The sequence below is a fragment of the Dromiciops gliroides genome, chromosome 2 (assembly GCF_019393635.1).
Source record: "Dromiciops gliroides isolate mDroGli1 chromosome 2, mDroGli1.pri, whole genome shotgun sequence".
NCBI classification, from domain to species: domain Eukaryota; kingdom Metazoa; phylum Chordata; class Mammalia; order Microbiotheria; family Microbiotheriidae; genus Dromiciops; species Dromiciops gliroides.
The window spans coordinates 273,079,977-273,102,283 of record NC_057862.1 but is presented as its reverse complement, the minus strand read 5'-3'; the positions used below and the strand labels follow the sequence as shown (position 1 = coordinate 273,102,283).

The following is a 22,307-nucleotide window of genomic DNA, read 5'->3' as shown; positions in this document are numbered from 1 at the left end:
CCACAGATCTGACCATCACTCCTCTGCTCAAGAAGCTGCTGGAACACTTTATTGATCATAGGGCTATAGATTTAGAGCTCATAGGAACCTCAGAGGTCATCAAATCCAATCATTTCATCTTCTAAAGAAAAATAAACCCCCTTATTATACTGGTGCCAGATTGTGAAGGGCTTTCTATGCCCATCTTTCCAGACGGATTTAAATTTACTTCCTCCAAGCATCCTACATTCCAGTCAAACTGGCTCACTTGCTGTTCCACAAACTTAACATTCCACTTTTTTTTTTTTTAGTGAGGCAATTGGGGTTAAGTGACTTGCCCAAGGTCACACAGCTAGTAAGTGTTAAGTGTCTGAGGCCGGATTTGAACTCAGGTACTCCTGACTCTAGGGCTAGTGCTCTATCCACTGCGCCACCTAGCTGCCCCAACATTCCACCTCTTACCTTTGTGTATTTGGGTGTATAGAGTCTCCCATACCCAGAATGGATATTTTCCTTCCTTATTTCTATCTCTTAGAATCCTTAACTCCCTTCAAGGTTTAGCTAAAAAGCCACATCCTACATGACTTTCCTGATCTCCCCAGTTATTCTGGACATCTCACCACTTGAAGTTACTTGGTATATACGTACCTATGTACATGCTGTATCTCCCTTCCCCAAAATAGGATGTAAGCTACTTGAGGGAAGGGACTGTTTTCATTTGTCTTTATATCCTAGTGCCTTGAAAATATTAAGAGCTTAATAAATGCTTATGGATGTGTTGAAGTTCAAGATAAAAGTGCTATTGCTGCCACTATGATGTTTCACTGTACATCTATGATGTGTCACTTTAACTTACAAAGAATTAATATAAACCAGGGAATAAATTTATTATGGGGGTATCTTGGTATATTGGAAAGGTTCTATAATTGTAAATTCACTGTTCTAAGTTTCACTTCTAGCAGTGGTCAATCATTAGCCTTGTAACCTTGGAGGTTATATCTCTAAAATGAGTTTCTTCATATATAAAGTAGGGACAATATCACTCACACAGGATTGAGGGGAATATGCTTTGTAAACAAAATACTATATAAATGGGAACTGTTCTTACACATCTGAATGTTTACAGCTGTGAATTTTTCAGATTTCTGGCAATGGGTAACTGGTAATGCCTAAAAATAAGGATCAGAATAATGGCTAGAACCATTCCTACTATGTGAAGACAAAACATTATTTTACTGAGACTCCCCAAAGTGAACTAACATGTAATTGAGCCAAACCATTACTAGATGACCATCAGTATTTATAATGCGAGACTCCATTAAAGCATATTCTCTCATTAAAAGTAACTCCAGTGGTAGGATTTTCTCTTAAGAATACATCCTGTGAGATTTAGAGCGCTACTAACCTATTGAGAAAGATATTGCAGGGAAGCTCCGCCATGAGGAGAAAGCATGTGACTTAGAAACCATGTGACTTTAGCATCCAGAAGTGACCTTTTCTGGGGTTTTGAAGGTCAGTTCAGCGTCAGGAAGTGATGTTTGCTCGTGGGTCCTGTCAATCAGAGCTATCAGCCAATTAGCTTAGAGCTGTGTGTGTGTGTGTGTGTGTGTGTGTGGACGGCACTGTTTCCAGTTTCATGGGGGCTTTGGGGAGAAGCCGAGGAGGGAGTGGCCTTTTTTGGGTTCCTGACCTCTGCTTTGGAGGGGGAGATGTGGGGTGCTCTTAGAGATAGTTAGATTTTTACCTCTCTCTCCTCACCAACTTCTGATGCACTTTAATAAATACTTAAAAGTCTAAATTCTTGCTCAGATTGTAGACATCATAGCTAGAATTTTAGGCCTTTACAATCCCTAATTTTAGAGATATATCCCTATAAAAGTTCTGATAGGCAAAATTTCATTTCACACATTAATTTTTCAGAGAAGTACAAACATTTTATAAAATATGGGGATATTTACCTATCTATAAACACATATAGACAGGTAAAATTATCTTTTCCAGTTCTCTTATAATGACCTGTACAAGACAACATCTACCAAATATTCACATTTCCTGTACATAGTAAGTTCATTTCTTTTTACAAACACTGCTCTGTATAACCTAGGCACTCAGTATATACTTATTATCTAACAGCCTATTTATTTTATTACTGTTTATAGAGACAACATGGTAAAATAAAGTTCCAGCCAAGGTCCAGATAACTGAAGTCCATCACTATTCCCTTAAGACTGTGCCAGGCAGGCCTGTGATCTCATTTCTGACCTCATGAATTTCTTTTCTATCCAGGTTCTCTGTAGTATATATACCCCAATGATATTATTTCTACATCTACTGACCTTCACCTAAATGCCCTCCATGATAATTCTTTAAATTTAATATATAGCTACTTAAAGATATAACATATATATGCTATATGACAATGTTATATAGCATATAATATTACATGTAATATACTTCTAGGGGAAGGATGAATTTGTATATAATGCTCCCCATTCTCTTTTTAACATGCAGAGGCTCGAGGGGCAGTTAGGTGGCGCAGTGGATAGAACACTGGCCCTGGATTCAGGAGGACCTGAGTTCAAATCCAGCCTTGGACACTTGATGCTTACTAGCTGTGTGACCCTGGGCAAGTCACTTAACCCCAATTGCCTCACCAAAAAAACCCCAAAAAAACATACAAACAAACAAACATGCAGAGGCTTGAGTCTTGCCTTTGACTACATGGTTTTGTGAGTATCCTTGAGGCAACAACAAAGGAAATTGCTATATTTCCCACACCAATGGTTTCACAGGTCTGGATCAAAAATAAAACAAAATTTTGAAATAACTGCTTTAAAGGTAAATAAAAGCTATATGTTAGCAGTACTAAGGTGGAATGGTTAACTACACCCCTAACTGTTGGTTTATCCTAAGTAAAACAATGTAACCTAGTACATAGAGAGTTCACCTTGGACCCAGGAAGGCCTGAGTTCAAATCTTGTCTCTGACTGGCCATGCGACCCTGGCTACATCTTATTGTAACCTCTCAATGCTGTAGGTCAGTGGCATCAAACAGTTTTAGATTGCCTTAGTTTTAAAATGTAATTTTATTATATCTATGTTTTCTTATATTTTTCTCATATTTTTATTTATTTTGTTGACTATTTCCCAATGACATTTCACTCAGGAGGCAGCAGGCATCTGACATGTCTGCTCTATGTAATTTTCTAACACCAAATTGCAGAGAAGGTGCCACAGTGAATTGGTAGAGAAAGTTTCCTCATACAAGAGTTTCCTATGCCAATGAAATTACAAGTCACAAAAAAAAAAGAAAGAAAGAAAAAGAAATTACAAGTCCAGTTCCTATCTTCATCCTATAAAGTATTCATCTAAAAAAAGTCTGAGGTTCTCCAATTTTGTCTCCATAGGTTCCAATTTTACTCAACAAGATTTATCCACTATGCAGAATTTACAATAAAATTAGACTTTAAGAAAACAGAGTAGCTCCAAAGAAATGACAAAATACTTTTCAGGGTGGGGTGACACTTAACCAGCTAATTCTGATTACAAGTTTCTGAGGCAGAATTATGTCAACAAACTTCCTTTTGCCCACCTGTATGCAATGGTCTCCTCAGGGCTCTTTATCTGGGATGATAGAAAAACTTTAGGACTTTAAAAGGTAGACAGATTATTTCTTTTAAAATAATGCTAAATTGTCCCCTTTTCTGCATCTGTGAAATCTCTTCTATAAAGTTATACCAATAATTAGTTACTTAATAGTTGCCACAGACTCACCAAACTAGTAAATACTCATTTCAAAACTATGTAGACAGAATATAGTTCTGCTAACTCATATTCACTCATCAAGAGACTGAGAAGATGTCAGAAAGGCAATTTAGATGGATATCTTTTGTGTATGCCTCATTCCCCACTATACTGAGGATGAAGCTAGGGAGCTGGCACTAATGAGTTCTGTCTAGCTTGGGTACCCGTGCTGTGTGACCAGATACCCAGGCAGAATTCCCTATTGTCTACCCACTGGCCCTAGATTGTCCAGGTAGGGTAACCCAACCTCAGAAGCTGAATCTACTGCCTCTGCAATGACTATACTCAGCCACATAGCCATTATTGGGGTGGAGGGGGAGGGAGCAGACCAAGAAAGACCCAATCAACTGATTCTTTCCTTATCCTATAGTAGAGAAACAACCAGCTCCTGTTCCTTTTATCCCCTTGAACCAAAGTACCATTTACTGAGACAAAAATCCCTTCACTGTAACTTCAAACCACAATCTCATCCCTACCTATCCAAGTCTATATCTTCCACTGCCCTCCTGTTCCATTTTGCCTTCTAGCACCCCGACTCCTTTTTTTGTTTTTGTTTTTGTTTTGTTTTTTGCAGGGCAATGAGGGTTAAGTGACTTGCCCAGGGTCACACAGCTAGTAAGTGTCAAGTGTCTGAGGCTGGATTTGAACTCAGGTACTCCTGAATTCAGGGCCGGTGCTTTACCACTGCGCCACCTATCTGCCCCCACTCCTACTCCTTTTTAACAAATTTCCTTGTATCTTAGTCCTCTTCTGATCTTTTGGTGCTAACAAACCTTGACTCCCTGAAGAAAACACTGGACTCCTGGCCACCCTTTCCAATCCTGAGGGTTCTTTTCCTAAATTTCCCGAGGGTAAAATGAGCCAGGAAGGACAGCAAGGAGTACTTGCTTCTCTTGGCTGCTTCCAGGGCCATTCCTTTGCAGAGACTGAGCAACCTTTCTTTCTTGAGTTTTCCTGTATCACATGACCCAGATTCTGGTCAGATCTATCTACAGGCCTCTATGCTATTCCCCCTAGTTCTTCAAGGAGTTCAATCTGACTCAGTCTTCTTCTCAACCCCAACTGCTCCCCACAGACTCAGAAATGTGGATGGTTCTCAGGGGATCAACCTCAAGTTCCATGACTTGTAGGTCTTCTAGGTCTTCCACGATTTGTAGGCTTTACTCTACCTAAGCAACCCAAGGGAATAATCATATCTTGAATCTCACCTCCCTATAACTGTGCTATCTCCTTAATCTCAAATACTGAAATTCCTCTTTCTGATCACAATCTCTTTCCATCTGAACCTCTGCCCCACATTCCCAAACCCATTGTTTATTCTCACTGTGACCTCTCACAGTGTCTCATTCTATGTCTCATTGTGCCTGGTCAGGGAGCCAATTCCCAAATCATCACTACTACCCCTCCAAGTGAGGTTCTGAAAAGATTAATCAAATCAACACTACCATTCCTGGCATTGACATCTTCATCAATTGCCCTATTACTCCAATCACTATTCCCTGACTTCCCTCACCAAAATACTAGCCACCATACCCTCATGCGTGTTGTCACCTCTTTTTAGAATGTAAGTTTCTCAAAGGTTTCTAGAGACCTCTTAATTGCCAAATACTTTTCTCAGTCTTCATTCTACTTGACCCCTCTCAAATCTGACCTTAGACACTTACTAGCTGTGTGACCCGGGGAAAGCCATTTAACTCCAATTGCCTTAAACATCTGGGGACACCTCCACTTGTCCTGATATATATCTTGCCACTGGACCAAATGGTTCTGGAGGAAAGAGTGAGGTTGGTGATTTTGCATAGCCCTCCCTCACTTACATCCAATTCACTGCAAACCATAACATCACCTCCTGATGTTATGGTCCTCTTTGAGAAGAAATAACTACTTGACCCCTCTGCAGCTTTTGAGACTAGTGAACACCTTTTCTTGGTTATTTTTTACTCCCTTGATTGCCATGTAACACTGTTCTTTTCTTGGTTCTATCTGCTGCCTGACCATTCCTCTCTTCTGCCGGACTATCACCTATGTCCCACTACCCCAAATCCTTATGCTTGATCTTTTTCATCTTTTATTTGTTTGGGGTTTTTTGGTTGTTTTTTGCAGGGCAATGAGGGTTGTGACTTGCCACAGCTAGTAGGTGTCAAGTGTCTGAGGCTGGATTTAAACTCAGGTCCTCTTTTTTTTTATACTTTTTTTTTCTTTTTTTTTTTTTAGTGAGGCAATTGGGGCCAAGTGACTTGCCCAGGGTCACACAGCTAGTAAGTGTCAAGTGTCTGAGGCCGGATTTGAACTCAGGTCCTCCTGACTCCAGGGACGGTGCTCTATCCACTGCGCCACCTAGCTGCCCCTAAACTCAGGTCCTCTTGAATCCAGGGCTGGTGCTTTATCCACTGTGCTACTTAGCTGTCCCACCCCCTTTTTCATCTTCTCAGTGATCTCATATGCAACCCTTGGGGTTCAACTATGAACTCTATATCTATATATCTAACATTAATAATTTTTCACCTAAACTCCAGTCCCGTATTGCCAATTGCTGGATGAATAGCTCAGCCTAGGTATCCCATTAGTATTTCAAACTTGGTATGTCCAAAATGAAATTCATTCTAGGCTCTCCTAAACCCGCTCTTCCTTCAAGCTTTCTTACGTCTGCTGAGGGTACCCCATCTTTCCCATCATCTAGGTTCACAGCCAGTCATCCTCCATTCTTCCCTCACCTCTCATCATATCTAACCTGTTGCCAGATCTTTTCAATTATGCCTTTGCAACATCACTCAAATACCCCCTTCTCTCGACTTATGGAACCAGCACTTCTCACCTGTACTACTGAGTGAAACAGCCTCCTAATGGGTTTCCCTGCCTCAAGTCTCTCCTCTCTCCAATCTGTCCTCCACAGAGCTGCCAAGTTGGATGTTCTTAAATAACAGGTTTGAACAAGTCACTCCCCTGCTCAAAAGCCTTCAATGTCTTTCTCTTGCCTCCAGGATAAAATACATATTTCTCAGCCTAACAATTAAAACCTTCCAAAATTTGGCTCTCATCTACCTTTCCAAACTGTTTCATATTCCTCTTCTGCATGTACTCTCAAGTTTCAAGCAGAGTTGACTACTAACTGTTCCCTGGACCAGACATGTTGCCTGGAAGGAACTCCCTTCTCACTTCAGTCTTAGAACCCCTAGCTTCTCTCAAGACTCAGCTTAGGTACCAACAACTACACGAAAGCTTTCTTGATGATTTCCTCCAGTCATTAGTTTCTCTTTCTCGTTCATTCTCTCTCTCTCTCTCTCTCTCTCTCTCTCTCTCTCTCTCTCTCTCTCTCTCTCTCTCCCCCTCTCTCCCTCCCTCCCCCTCTTCCTCTCCACCCCTTACTCATATATTTTAACCCCCAGTGGAACATAAGCTCCTTGAGGTGACAGGCTTTCTTATATTTGTACCCCCATTGCCCTGCACATAATAGGCACTTAAATGTTTATCCCTATATGGTCCTTAAAGCAGCAATAATAATCATAAAACTAAATTGATCGTTATCTTACTAAATTCTAAAAAATTGGTAGATTCGTGAATACTTACACAATTATGCTAATATAGGTCTTAGATATTGCCCATGTTTATTAGTTCAAAGTCTAAATGTCAACACTTATAGAAACTAAATATAATACAGACAACACAGGGAGAGCTCTGTAAAAAATAAAATTTTTAGTGTGGAAAAAATAATGAGCAAACCCACACCATTTGGTAGTTTAATTTTGGTTTCATGAGGAATAGAAGAAACTAGTTATCAACCACACTCTTTTGTTCCTAACTTTTAAGTCAGTAAGAAAACTTCCTCATGAAGGGTTTCAAAATATGAAATACTGGGCTCAGGATTCAATTACAGTAACTACCACCAACTCAAAACCACATTTCAATGATGGCATAGTTGACTGAGCCATTTCTAAACATGGCTCATCTAAAGGAAAGTGTTCTCACACAGATGCGTAAATGGAATGAGACATAAACTTGAATTGAAAGAGTAAGATTAAACTATCACATGTGAAACTTTAAAAGATTGGTTTTTAATCATCTTAAAAGACTGACAAAATTAGTAATAATTAGAATTGTCCTGTGAAATTTCTAAGTCTGCACATTTAAAGTGAAAGTCCATATAATCCTAGACCATATCAATACTTATATAAAAATGCATATGGATATTTTTATCTGTTTACACAGTGTACCCCCCCAGAAAGATGGACTCTCTTGAAGGGCAAAGACTAGTTTTCGTTTTGTCTCTGTAATGCCAGGGCTTAGAACAGTGACTTTGTATGAAGAAGAGGGAATTGGAATAGGTCCTGGACCTGTGATTATTGTATTGATGTAGGGAGCTCCAGGAGAGTAACTTCTTTTGTCAAAACAGGTTGGCACCTTCTCTGCAATTTAAAACTTAAGAGTTATATATGGCACTGCGATGTTAAATAACTTAGGGTGACACAGCAACTCCGTGTCAGAGAGAGGCCTGGAACCCAGGTCACCAAGGTCAGATCTCTAGGCACTATGGTATGTTGCCTCTGCTTGACACATGAAAATCAATCAGAAAAACATTTATTAACTACTATTTGCCAGACACTATGCTAAACACTGGAGATATGAAAGGAGGCAAAAGACAGCTCCTGCCCTCGAGAAAACAGCATACAAACATTTACATACATTTATATACAGGATAAATAGGAAATAATTAACAGGAGGAAGGCACTAGAATTAAGAGAAGTTGGGAAAGATTTCGTGTAAAAAGGGATTTTATTTGATACTTAAAGGAAACAGGAAGTCAGTAGGTAGAGTTGAGAGAGAGAGTGACAACCAAAAAGATGCCTAGAGGTGAGAGATGGAATGTCTTGTTCACTAAACACCAGTGTCACTGAATGGAAGAATATGTTTCAGGGAGTAAACAGCCTCCTGCTTCCCTGGCCATCCTTTCCAACTACTCTTTCTTTCACACCCCACAAGACTCACTGACCACACAGAATATTACTTGCTCTCCATTCCTACTTCAAACTCTCCCTTTTCCATCATTACTCAACAACCTCTCCTCTAAATTTGTTATGCAAATGTATTGCCCAATCCAGATCTTTTAGCAGTTACCTGACTTCTAAGTCGTAATCTCTCTTTTCTCATCAGTTCAGTATGTGGCTTGCTCTTTCTTTCTTTATCTATCTACACACAGATAGATGTGGATAGATGGATAAATGATAGATGAATATATAGATGGATATTCCTTCACATACCTTAACTGACCACTTCCTCATTCTACTCAGTTCCCATGACCTACTTCTCCATCTTTCAATCACCCACAGATGTCTACTTCCACACTCATAAACTCCAAATTCCTTTATCTCATCATTCCATCTTTCTTTACGTCTTATGACCCCTATCCCTATTCTTATTCCTCATCTAGAGGAACCCTTCCACTCAGTTCTTTAGGCCATTACACCTGCACTGTTGACACTCTCCTCCCTTCCCTATCTTGACCCCAAGGTGAACCAGCTGAACTCTATACTATTACCTTCTCTCAAATCCCTTACCCCCTTGTCCTATACTGCCAAGCACACCTTGACAAAAACACAAACCCAGACTGCTCCTGCCAACCATCTCCTTCAGTCCTATTCACATGCTACCAAAGGGAGCTTGAGAAAGTCACAGAATTATGCTGATTGAGTCCACTACAGTTTATATTACCTAACCTCACATTGGTCCTCACTTCAGCAAAACAGTTCTATTCCTTTTTTTTTCTTATAATTTGTCTGTTCTAAGCTTTCTTGACTCTCAAATCTCATCCTGCATCCCTTTCCCACCCTTTCAGCTGAGGACCTCGGATTTCCAAGGCTCTTCACCACAAACAAGTTTTCTCATCACAATTCACAACCCTGACTTTGCCATGCCCAATTCCTCAATATGTTTCCCTTATCTCCATCTCCTTGTGTCTGTCACAAATGCACACAACCCCACACACATGCATATGCACACCTCCCCATCCTTAAAAAACTCTCACTTGATTCTGTCATCCTTGCTATTGTCTCCTATCTTTCCTCAGTTAAACATGAAAAAGACAATCCATGCTCAGTGCCTCCACTTCCTCTTCCCTCTCTTCTAAACAATCTGATATCTGGCTTCCAATCAATTCAACTGAAATTGCTCTTTCCATAGTTATCAATTATGTCTTTTATTGCCAAATCTAATGGTCTTTTCTCCATCATCCTTTTGGACCTCTCTGCAGCATGATCCTTTCTGGATTTTCCCTCCACTGGTCTCTCCCAGTTCTCCTACTTAGCTAACTGCTCCTTCTCAGGCTTCACCCGTGACACAACCCGCTGTGAGTGACACCTCCACCCACGAAGGCTCTCTCCTGGGCCTTCCTTTTCCTCCCTACTCTCTCACTTGGTGATCTTTTCAGCTCCCAGGAACTTAATTATCACCCATATGCAGATGTTTCCCAGATCTCTCGTGCACTTTAGTCCAACATAACTAACTGCCCACTGGATATTTCGAACAGATGTCCCATAGGCATCTCAAACTCATGTCCAAAATAGAACTTATCCAAATTCATAACCTGTTTCCTCCTCAACTCCATCACTTGCAGTTACTTCACATATCCAAAACACTGCCAAATTTTGTCATTTCTGCCTTTACAATATCTCACTTAAATCTCTCTCCACATAGTTAACACTCATATATAAGGTCTCTTACTTGGTCTATTTGCAATAGTCTTCCAGTTGGTCTCCTTGCTTCAAAATGCTCCCTGCTCCTATCTATCCTTTACTCAGCTGCTAAGGTGATTTCCCCAAAACACAACCATGCCACTGCTCAATAAAAACCAGTGGCTCACTATTTCCCCTAAAATTAAATGTAAAATTGTGTTTAGAATTTAAAGCTCTTCAGTATCCCCTTCCTAATTTCTTACGTTCTGTTGTCTTTCACTCTCTGATCTAGCCATACTGAGCTATCCTCACATTGACAGTTCATCTCCTGTCTCTAGGCCTTAGAGCTGGATGTCCTCCATACCTGCAAAGCTCTCCTTCCTTACTTCTACCTCTTCTGCCATACCTGCATTTGTCGAAAAAAAGCTCATTTCTAGGTATTTCCCCTCTAAGATTTCAACCTCATCTGTAACTTCTAACTTCAAAGGTTACTTTCCTGTACTGATTTACATATTGTCTCCCATTAAGAAGTTACTTGAGGACAGGTACTCTTACCTTGCTTTGTATCTCCAGTACTTTAGCAACGTGCTTAATAATATGCCTGATAAACTGGCTCTATAAGTACAATAGACCAGGGCTTCTTAAACTTTTTCCACTCACGACCCCTTTTTGCCTAAGAAATTTTTACACAACCCCGAATATATAGATATATCAAATAGGTAAACATAACCTTTTACTGTTGCCATATTTTTCACAACCCCCACAATCCATTTAAGAAGCTTTATAGACAACATTGGGGAACACCTGAGCATGTTGTTCTAAAACATTAGGAATAAAAATACAAGTGACTATATAGATGTTCTTTTCTCCCCATGTGCACAGCCCCCACCACTCCATTTCAGGCTCTGATGAACCTCTTAGCTGGACTCTTTCAGTGGCCTCCTAATGGGGTCTACTCAAATCTTTTCCCTTTACAATCCATCCTCCATGCAGCTGCCAGCTAGTTACTCCTAAATCTTAGGCACGAATGTTATTTCCTTGCTCCGGAAACTGCATTGATTCTAGATTGCTTCTAGGAAAAAAATAAACTGTCTGGCATTATTAACTTTCATAATCTGACTTCAACCTGTCTTCCCTGTCTGACTACACAAATTCTCCAGCCATACTGTTTGTTGTTGCCTATACACGGCACCCAATCTCCTGATTCTGTGCTTTGTCCAGGCTGTCCCCCATGCCCAAAATACCCTCCCTTTACACTTTCATCTCAAATACTGCTCAGTGCTACAAAGCCTACATTGGCTTTTCATCTTGTCCTCAGTGGCCAGCTGCACACACACACACATACAAAAATTCTTTTGAATATGCTTAACTGCATACACGTTGTTTTCTCCTAGTAGAATGTAAGCACTTTGAAGAAGGACCATTTTGTATTTGTATCCCTAGTAGTTCAACACAATTGTTGATGTCTTTACACTATTGTAAATCACTGCATTAAAATGGTTTTTAAAAGCAAAATAATTACAGTAAGGGAGCTACTTCATTTTAAAATATAAGAGGTCATTTATTTCCTTTTCTGAGGGAAAATACAGAAACTTAATTTGTAAGATTCTTGTTATAAATACCTTTAAGAAGGTTAATATACTATAGTTGAAATGTTTTATTGATCTATATATTATAAACTCTTAAAGCTGACAGGGACTTTAAAGGAAATCTCACCCTCCCCATTGGAGGTGCAGGGAAGTTAAAGCCATGGACCAAACATTTCTAAATCCCAAATTATTTTTTAAAACTAACGTTTTCAGAATATTCCACAGAAAACTTCTACTTCCTTTCCTTTAAGTCATAACTTAAAATTGCTAGTCTTTTTTTAAACAATAGAGGTAGCACTTGCCTTAACAGTGATATACATTTAAGAGGATCACTTTCATATCTATATTTTTTGTTCACTTCAAAATACACATACAACTTAACAACTGCTATTTGCAAATTTAGTAGAGCAGGGCAAAAACTTACTTGTATCAACAAAGCAGCACAGTGCAATATCATGTACTAAATTTGGAGTTTAGAAGACCTGGGTTCAAATCCTAGCTGTCATTCATTGCAAGTGTGATCTCTACTAAGTCACTTCATCCCTCTCCACCCTCATTATCTCATCTGTCAAATGAGGAGGTTAAAACAGATAACCTATAAGATCCCTTCTAATTTCAAATCTGATTCTATGATCTTAAGGCTGTCTTCAACCTGCTGACCTGCCATTTTGGGATCTACCTAATCCTGTGACCTTTCTTTTTTAACCTTTAAAAATATATAATCTATATGTAAATACTAAATGTAACTAGATCCCGTGTAAAGCTGACATTAAGCTTTTGTGTGTGACTATTTAGTCACTGAAAGTCATCATTTATAATTGCTACAGTTTTATATCCCCTTTTCAGAGCTTGCTTTAACATACATTTAAGACAGTGATCTCACAGCATCAGGATATAAACAGTAACTGGAAATTTAGTGAACCTGTCCCGGTTTGGATTTTAACTGTTTTATAAGCAAACATAAATACAAGTTAAGGCTAATAATGTAACAAAAGATCATAAGATTTTGTGCTGGAAGGGACCTTTGGGATCATCTAGTCCAATCTCTTCATTCTGCAGATAAGAAAACTGAGTTAAGCAACTTTCCCAAGGTCACACAGGTAGCAGAGCCTGGAATCAAAGCCATGACTTCTGACTCCAAATCCAGTGTTCTTTCTATTATACTGTATTATCACAAAATGCTTGACATTTTAGAAATTCTTTTCAATTACTGTCATTAGAATGAAACTAAGTAACAAAAGAGGGCTCAGTATATAATTATATAGATTTTCACTAGGGGAATGAGGTATTTTTTTTTTAAAAAACAATACAAAGGTCTTAATGTTCTAAAACAAACAAGAATTCTTTACAAATAAAGTATCCAAAGTATCCTTCATTTACTAAGCCATTTTATAAGCAACTGCTATTCTATCTTTATCAAACAAGCCTCCCCTGTAGGACTTCTAAAATGTAAGAAGTAGGCCACACTCTTTGTGAATGTAACTGTATTCCAAAAATTCATACTCTATGTGAACAGTCACATAACAAGCTGCTGTACCAAAGTTTTTAAGTAGCTCTCAATTATATTTCTGGTCTATGTTCTATTTTAAAATCAAGGAATTATGACTGTTCAAATTTACTTTTTCTGCAAAAAAAAAAAATGTAAAGGCCCAAACGCACCTTATGAAACCAAAAATATGCACTTCCTAAAACTAAAGACAAACTAGCAAATAGCAAAAGCACTTTAAACTCTTTTTGTATGCAGGAACCCAATATACCATATGCTTGGCTGTTTCAAACAAGTAATATACCATGAGAAACTGCTGTGTAATTTCTTTATTTTCTGCATATTAGTTCTTTATCAACACTACAGTCATTAAAAACACAATTCCAAGTACTGTACTGTTAGGGAGATAGTCTAGAGACTCATTTACTTTTTTCAGACAAGAGTAACCTCATTCAAAACTTAATGCATCTTATAAAACATGAACACAGAAGTTGATGCACTTTAAATGTCAAATTGTTACTTTAAAATAACTGGAGTTCTTAAGATATGATTTTTTTCCTGTAGGTTGTAATTACCAGCCCCATAATTATTAATGGTTATGGTTGAATTTAACTAGAAAAATTATAAACTATTTTTCATTCATTAAGGAAAATCTGAAGTGAAATTTACAATTGCTTACTAAAAGGTATTCAAAGTTCTACGGCATTTCAAATGTTCATTTTCCCTTTTCAGACATTTCAAAGAACCTGAATTTTCATTACCTTTTCACCTATTCAAAAGAAACCACTTAAGCATATAAAAATCTTTTAAACAGTTTTAATATTAAAAATTGATAGCTAACCAATCCAAATGCTTGTTTCCAAAAAAAGACAAGTTAAAAAGAATTTTAAGAACTATTAGCATGAGGGCTTCAATTTTCCTCCAGTTTGGGAATTTCTCTGTGCTTGTCTTATTTCAGGTGTTTACTAGTACACTCAAATTTTTGAATATCATTTTACAAACATATTTTATGTACCTTAAAAATTATAATCATTCAAAAGACTACGAATTAAATTTATGATGGAGCCTTAGAAATCTTTTTTTAAAGGGTATCCAAACTGTTTTATTTAGTCAACCTCATATTTTCAGGGGCCTTGCCACTGAAGTTAAACTGTTAGTTACAGCAGGAATTTTCATTCCTATTCCATACGAATTCTATAGAAAGAGAAGTTTGTTATCTATTGTCTATTAAGTAAAATATCTGTCAAGTTGTTTAATGTTAAGAAGAAAATTTTCTATAACCTTAAGCCCCTCATATCTTTGGTAAAAAGCACCATCATACATTTTATGGTCAAAAAACATGCAGGATTAATACTGCACAACTGTCGCATGGTGTCTCATTCAGACTTTTGTGGATTTTTCAGAAACCCCACGTGCACACACAAACATACAGACACACACACACCCCTCATTTCTGGTTTTATAATATACATTCTTTAAATTCCAAGTTTTTAACTTTTTGATGATCTCTAAAAATTATTATTTGAGCCTAAGAACCAGCTGCTGCTGCACAATTCTGTACCAAGTATTAACATTTGATTCAAAGTACTTTCAACTATTCAGTTAACAATGTAGTCTAGTTATACTGACTGTAGCTGACAAACGGACAAACTGGTTATCTTTCACAAGACTTATAAATTTACATTCATCGTCATATGTAGGATCATTACCTACATATTTTCCACTATTGGCATTTCTTATCAGTGGAATTTAACTAGTCATCCATCAATTTTCCTTTTTTTTAAGTTTAAATAAATGTGAACTAATAAAAAATCTGATTACCACCTGCATGAATTAAATCTACATTCTCACAAAATTAAATCAAACTTTTAAAAAATAATCCATCTTTTTCACTGATAATTAACTAAGATATAGGTAATTTGTAAACTAAAAAAATTACTTATTTCTTCAACTTAATCAACTCCTGTGATATGGAAATTGGAATGTTTACTTTTGCAGTCAGGAAAAAAGATTGATATAATTTGAATTTTAAAAAATTTTTCAAAACTCACTACAGTAGACAGACTAGTAATTATCAAAACTCACGGTTGTTTTTCACTATTTTATCAGCCAACTAAAAAAAGTATTTGTTTTGTCAAAATGTAACAAAATGTTTCAGCTATCAAAGTGGTGTGTACCATTATTGCTCTATTGCCTGAATCATTTTTAAACTACAATCAGAAGTGAACAAAAAAGCAATGAGAGAAGATTCAACTAAATTGCTAACTTTTCAATATAAGATCTATGGCCTGTTGAAACTTTCACATTTTCATTCAGGAACAGCTAGCTATGTGATATGGAGAATTTAGTTTTATCCCTACTCATGCATGATGTATGTTTCAGAACTTAATAGCTAACACTTCAAAGCACTTCTTACATTACCTGCTTAACATTACTGATTTGCACTTGCAAGTTATTACAATGGTATCACTTGTTCGCCACTGCAGGCAAGGTTTTACCATTCTAGTTTTAGATATGAAAGGACACACCTGAAATTACTAAAGTTAGAACTCTTTAAAAAAAAGAGTCCTTAAATATAAAAGACAGACTGCAGTTTGATTAAGCAATAATTTTCAGTTTACTAGATGAAAACAGACTTGCAACATCGTCTGCATGAATGCAAAATAAGCCATCTACAGCAAGTGATAAGGTAACTGGGTAAAAGGGGGGAGACATACATTAAAAAAAAAAAAGATTCCCTCAAAATAAAAAAATCAAACCATTATTATAAAGGACCATATCAAGAGTTGCTATATTTCCCCCCACCCCATTTGCTGGAAGTCAACAAGAGCACCTAGTACTTTGTGTTCATGTCAAATGTCAGACTAGAGCATCCTAACGCAAAGCAAAAAAAACAAACGAAACGAAACAAAAGGGGGGAAAAAAACACAAGAGGAACCCCCCCCAACCCAAACCCCCCAAACCGTAAAACAGTAACTCCAGAGTCCATATTCAAAAGAAGAGAAAGTGGCATTTGGAGGTGATGGTGGTGATAATCCTATGAATGTTTGTTTTTTTTTAAATTTCTCTCCTGAGGGGAGTTGGGGAGGGGGGTGTGATGGGCGGTGAATGCTCATTAGGATTTGTAGTTAGAGGTTAACCATGTGAGGCCCTCATAGAGTCCATCCCCTGAGGTGGCGCAGGAAGGCTGCACATACCAGTTCCTGTCCCGAATCCGGGTCAGGCCCAGTTTTTCCTGGATCTCATGGGGTTTCATGGCATCGGGCAGGTCCTGCTTGTTGGCGAAGATGAGGATGATGGCGTCCCGCATCTCCCTGTCGTTGATGATGCGGTGAAGCTCCTGGCGGGCCTCGTCGATGCGGTCTCGGTCGGCGCAGTCCACTACGAAGATCAGCCCCTGGGTCCCGGTGTAGTAATGCCGCCAGAGCGGCCGGATCTTGTCCTGGCCGCCCACGTCCCACACGTTGAACTTGACGTTTTTGTAAGTCACCGTCTCCACGTTGAAGCCCACAGTGGGGATGGTCGTCACCGACTGGCCCAGCTTCAACTTGTACAAGATAGTGGTCTTGCCGGCGGCGTCCAGCCCCAGCATCAGGATCCGCATTTCCTTGTTCCCGAAGATCTTAGACAGCACCTTCCCCATCGCGTCGGAGGAGCCGGGGCTGGGGGCATTCAGGTGTCCCGCGTCCCCTTAGCCACCGCCGCCGCCGCAGCCTCCAGGAAACCGAAGCGATCCCGCCCAGCCGCGAGGACGCCCTGCGGCCTGCAATGGGGGAGCCGCCGCTGCCGCCTAGGGGCCGAGTCCCGGGCCCCCGCTCAGTCAAACATCACCGGCCCCAAGCCGGGCTTCCTCCAGTGGCCACCGCCGGCCAGAAGCTGCGCCGCGGGGAGCCGCCGCCCTGGTGAGGCCCAGCCCGGAACTGCCCTTCCCCCCCAGGCACCGAGCGCCGCCGCCGCCGCCGCTCCCGCTCGGCCCGCTCTTCCGACTGCCTGCCGTCTCTCCGGGCCCCGCCGCCGCTGGAGACCCCGGCCCGCCCGCCCGCCGAACCACCGACCCTCGCCACCCGAGCGACAGCGGCGGCTCCGGCTCCTCGTCAGGTCATTGATCCCCGGAGGGACTCGGTGAGCTTCCTGGAAGGAGACAGAGAGGAGAGGAGAGTAGGGGATTACCGCCGGGGCTCCGGAGAAAGAAATGGAGGACCTGAGCACCCGCCTTCCCCACCCAGCCCAAGCAGTTACCTCCGGCCACCGCCCTGTATGCAGGGTCCCCCGGCCGACGCTGCTGCTGCTGCCGCTGCCGCCGCCGCCTCCTCCTCTTCCTCCTCCCAGCTCAGCCCCAGCCACAGCCGGAAAAGGCGCCGAGGAAACCGCCTCACTTCCCCTCTCAGCCACGCAGGCGCAGCGGCGGGCAACCGACTGTTCGGAAGAAAGGGACCTCTGTAAGAAGAGTGCTCCTAGCGCCTGGCGTCATCGGCGCCACGCGGGGAAGAGGAGAGGCGCGGGCTACGGTGGCCCGAAAGGCTCCCGTGGGTGACGGCGAGGGGCGGGGCAGTAAAGAGTAAGGCTGGGAGGTGTCTGGCGCTTTACCCGCCCGCCTCCCGCTCTCCCACCCTCTTTGCTTCCTCTTCCTCGAGGCTTCCATTTCTTTCGTTTTAGCTGCTTCACTGGCTCAGGGGTTGGGAATCCTCGGGAAAATCTGCCAGCGTGCGGGACCAGTCTGCCCCCCCTTACTAAAAAGCCCCCTCCTTTCTGTCTCGGTCTTCCCCCTGGCCTGACCCTGTTCCCTCCGCTCCCTGCTTCGCGCCGCTCCGAGCCAAACGCCCCCGCGGTCCTCAGCGCCCGCCCTGCGCCGCTAGAGGAAGACATACGGAAGGAACCCACGCGGATGTTACAGAGCTTGTCACCCGCCCCTCGTTGGACTAAGCCGGCGTTGGGTGTGCCCTTTCAGCTTCCTCTATTGCCGAAACTTTTTCTATGGTGGAGTCCGCCAAACTCATTTCTCTCTGCAGTTTTCAGACTGCCCGCGGGGTGTGTCTGCGTGTGTTTCCACTCCAGGCCGCTGATTTTTTTGGATGTCCCCGAGTGGAAACTCTCGCCACCCGTGCAAGGCATAAGATAGTTTGAAATTTAAAACTTAGTGTTGACCCAACCCAACCAGGCCATGAGCAATACCTTCCACGTGAGTGAAACTGACGTCTGGCCGGGGATCTGGACTTGGCCTCCAGTCCTGGCCATGTGACCTTGGACCTTGTTTCCTGGTCTGTAGAATGGGGTTGGACTAAGCGACCTCAAAAGTACCTTCCAACTGAAAATCCCATGATTCTATTAAGGGATTTTTTCCCCTCCAAGTCTTAGCCAGCATTTTATTCTAAGTCAGTTTTTATTAAATGCCAACGAATTCAGGAAACCTTTTAATAGCAAATGGTAAATTTAAAAATCAAATATCAAAATACTAAATAGTAGAAAAAGCACTGACTGGAGGAAAAAGATCTGCGTTTACTTCACTCAGAGAAAAGCTTCAGTTTCATCATTGTGGAGAAAGTAAAAACCCCACCTCAAATGGTTTTAAGGATCAAATGAGTTAAAATTTGTACGTGAATGTTAGTGATACTGGTATAAACTAAAATAATGTTATGGGCCCAGAGTACCCCAGAAGTTCTCTGGGGTGCATCAAAGAACCTTCTCCTTGAGAAACTAAACCAGAGGACAGACCCCCCCTAGAGAGATGAGTGGAACCAGAGCAGACTAAGCTAGCTCCTCAACCCCCACCCTTCATTCTAGTCTCCCTCAACCCTGGGCGATGAGATTAGGTGTGGCTGCTTCCTTTGTGTCCTGAAGAGATGGTTTCAGAGATCTGCAGCCACCCCTCACCCAATTCCTCCAGCCACCACCAGTGGGGGATGGTCCTCCCTCAGTAAAGGAACTTTCCACAGTCAGATGGTCACCCCCATCAGTCCTCAATAAAAGTACCCACCAGTCTCCTGCTCGAGGAGATTGGTATCTCAGAGCCACATACTTTGTGCCATGCCTCTCTCCCCATGAGAAGTCCAGGGATTTCTCTTGGTTTCCCTTCCCTTCCCCTCCCTTCCCTAGCCCCTAAATAAACTACTATCTTATTCTAACTGCTTTTGTGTGCAGGAGGGTGTAATTCTTTAAAGAGGAATTCCTAAGGACCCAAACCCCCTACCCCATTCTCCCCATGACAATAAGATGAAATTTTGGAATGGTAACTTACCATGGCAGAAGAAGAAAAGTTAGGAACTAGTAGTGTGAGTGAAGAAGTGAAGGTTGCTCTTCACATGAAGGTACAAAATTAAAAATATAAAATAAATCGCTCTGATTATGAAATAGAACAAAATACTTAAGCCACTAATTCAGTGATTCACAGGATTTGTGGTTTCAGCCATATGACTTCTTCCTCTACAGTACAAATCACAACTACACTTTCTCAATACAATTTTTGCCCATGCCTCCTTGTAAGCAGCCACCCAATGTGCTAGGACCCCCCCTTTAAGTCTCAACATATAATAGTGTGGGACACAGTCTTGTCCTTCTGTTTGCCATGTTTGTTTATCCTTCGATTTCGATACTTATGTCTCATGAGGCAGCTAGGTGATATAGCTGGTAGAATACTGAATTTGGGAGTCAGGAAGACATGAATTCAAATCCTGCCTCAGAGTTGTGTGACTTGGGATCTGTAAATTGGTATTTTTATAGCACCTGTCTCACAGAGTTGAGGATCAAATGAGAAGCACTTCATTTTGCAAATCCTAAACTGGTACTAGCCAGCTAATTATTATATATCACTTTGATGTATAATGAAGTATAAACAATCACTTTTGATCTTTTGCAGTGCTTTTTTTATATAATTCTTTTTTGGTGATATATGACAAATAATTTTGATTCTTTGAAAAATATGATATTCCATGATCACAGCCTTATCCTATTGGGGTTTGTATTATGGAGAAGTTAGGGGTCATTAAAAACAACAATCTCCTTACCTTGCTCTTATTCCTGTTCAATTCTACAGCTCCTCCCTCCACTCTATCCTGTTGTCTGCATTGTTTGTCCAAGATATAGATATAGATATAGATATAGATATAGATATAGATATACTGATACAACATCTCACTAATTCACTTAGAAAATAGGCATTCTTCATCTTTTTTTCTATATTGATAAGTAGCCCAAACTCTTTTGAGTAATTATAGATCCTATTTATATAGTAGATAGAAATAGTGTTCCAGGTTTTAGTACAAGCAGCACAATGTCATCTACAAGGTGGCCCAAAGTGCATAGAATGTTGACTTGGAGTAAGGAAGACATGAGTTTGAATCCTGCCTCTGGAACTTTATATATGTATGTGTGTGTGTATATGTGTATACATACACACATACACATACATATACATATACATATATATACATATACACACTTAGCAAGTTACAACTTCTCTCATCCTCAGTTTCTTCATCTAAAAACTGAGAAAATATTATCTCCCTCACAGAGTTGTGAGAGCACATATAGAAAGTATTATGTAAGCTTTAAAGTGCTATATAAATGCTAGCTATTATTATCTGAAAGGAACATCACCTAGGCTTAGTTCTGGAAATCTTTCATGATAGTGCCAGCACCTATGACTAACATATCTCTGTTTCAAGGTTCATTTGATATTAATAGTGAGACCAGGGGGCAGCTAAGTGGTGCAGTGGATAAAGCATTGGCCCTGGATTCAGGAGGACCTGAGTTCAAATCTGGCCTCAGACACTTGACACTTACTAGCTGTGTGACCCTGGGCAAGTCACTTAACCCTCATTGCCCCCACACACACACACACACAAAATAGGCCAAATGGCATAGTGGTGCCCTCCTGGATCACTGCCTCTTCATGGCAGAAGGGCTGAAACTATGAGTGATGTAGTACAGGGTCATAATGGAGAGTTCTGAAAAAAGGCAATCCATTGGAGAAACAGTAGTTTCTTAAAAAAAACCCAAAACCAATGGACAGCATGAAGGACAGAAGGGCCTGGTGTGCTGTGTGGTCCAAGGAGTCACAAAGAGTTGGATACACCTGAAGAACTGAACTGGCATAGTAGAAAGAGGGCTAGCCTCAGAGCCAGGAAGACCTGGGTTCAAATGTCATCACTGGACATACTGACTGTGACCCTGTGCAAATCACTTAAGATCTTTATTACTCTAGGTAACTTTCTAAGAGTATGTTACAGAAAAGGGGCAAACTTACATTGGCAGAAGAAATTTCATCGTCTTAGGTGTCCAGACCCTATCCTTGATAATAATCAGAGGGTCATTGAATGAAGTTATCTCCTTATATCTTTCAAGAAATTGTATATGATTCTAACATGTATGGAAGACTTCTTGTTGAAGGAGAGGCTTTAAGATGGCATGATAAAGAGCTATTTTTTTAAAAATCAGCAGACAAGTACAATACAGAGTATGTCTGTATCTTTCAATCGATTATGTGACCTACTTTTCTAGGCTTGTTATACATTATTTTCCTTACAGGCTTGCTACACTCCAACCAACCTGGTCTTCTTATTCCTTCACACACAACATTCCATCTTGCAGTTCTGTACCTTTGCCCTTGCCTTCATGCCTTGAATGTACCCCATTTTACCTCTGCTTCTTAGGATCTTAGAATTTCTAGTTTCCTTCAAAGGTTTTCAAAAAAACACCATCTTCTAAATCATATGTTTTCCTGATCCTCCCAGCTGCCAGTGTCTCTTCTGTGATGTTTAAAATCTAAATGTGTGGTCGCCTTAAATT

At 40.6% G+C, this 22,307-nt stretch overlaps 2 protein-coding genes across 2 annotated transcripts; both read right to left on the bottom strand.

Moving 5' to 3' along the window:
• Positions 1-14,322: 14,322 nt before the first annotated feature.
• On the bottom strand, positions 14,323-17,304 carry ARF6 (ADP ribosylation factor 6). The gene has a single exon (XM_043984091.1). The coding sequence runs from the start codon at positions 17,164-17,166 to the stop codon at positions 16,639-16,641; it is 528 nt and encodes a 175-aa protein (XP_043840026.1). The 5' UTR covers positions 17,167-17,304; the 3' UTR covers positions 14,323-16,638.
• Positions 17,305-17,339: 35 nt separating this feature from the next.
• Positions 17,340-18,389, bottom strand: LOC122738713 (glycine-rich cell wall structural protein 1-like). Its single transcript, XM_043980657.1, has 3 exons — positions 18,300-18,389; positions 17,763-17,939; positions 17,340-17,654 (listed from the first exon to the last, which is right to left on the bottom strand). Exons 1-3 carry the CDS (start codon positions 18,387-18,389, stop codon positions 17,340-17,342), a joined length of 582 nt encoding a protein of 193 aa, XP_043836592.1.
• Positions 18,390-22,307: the final 3,918 nt, after the last annotated feature.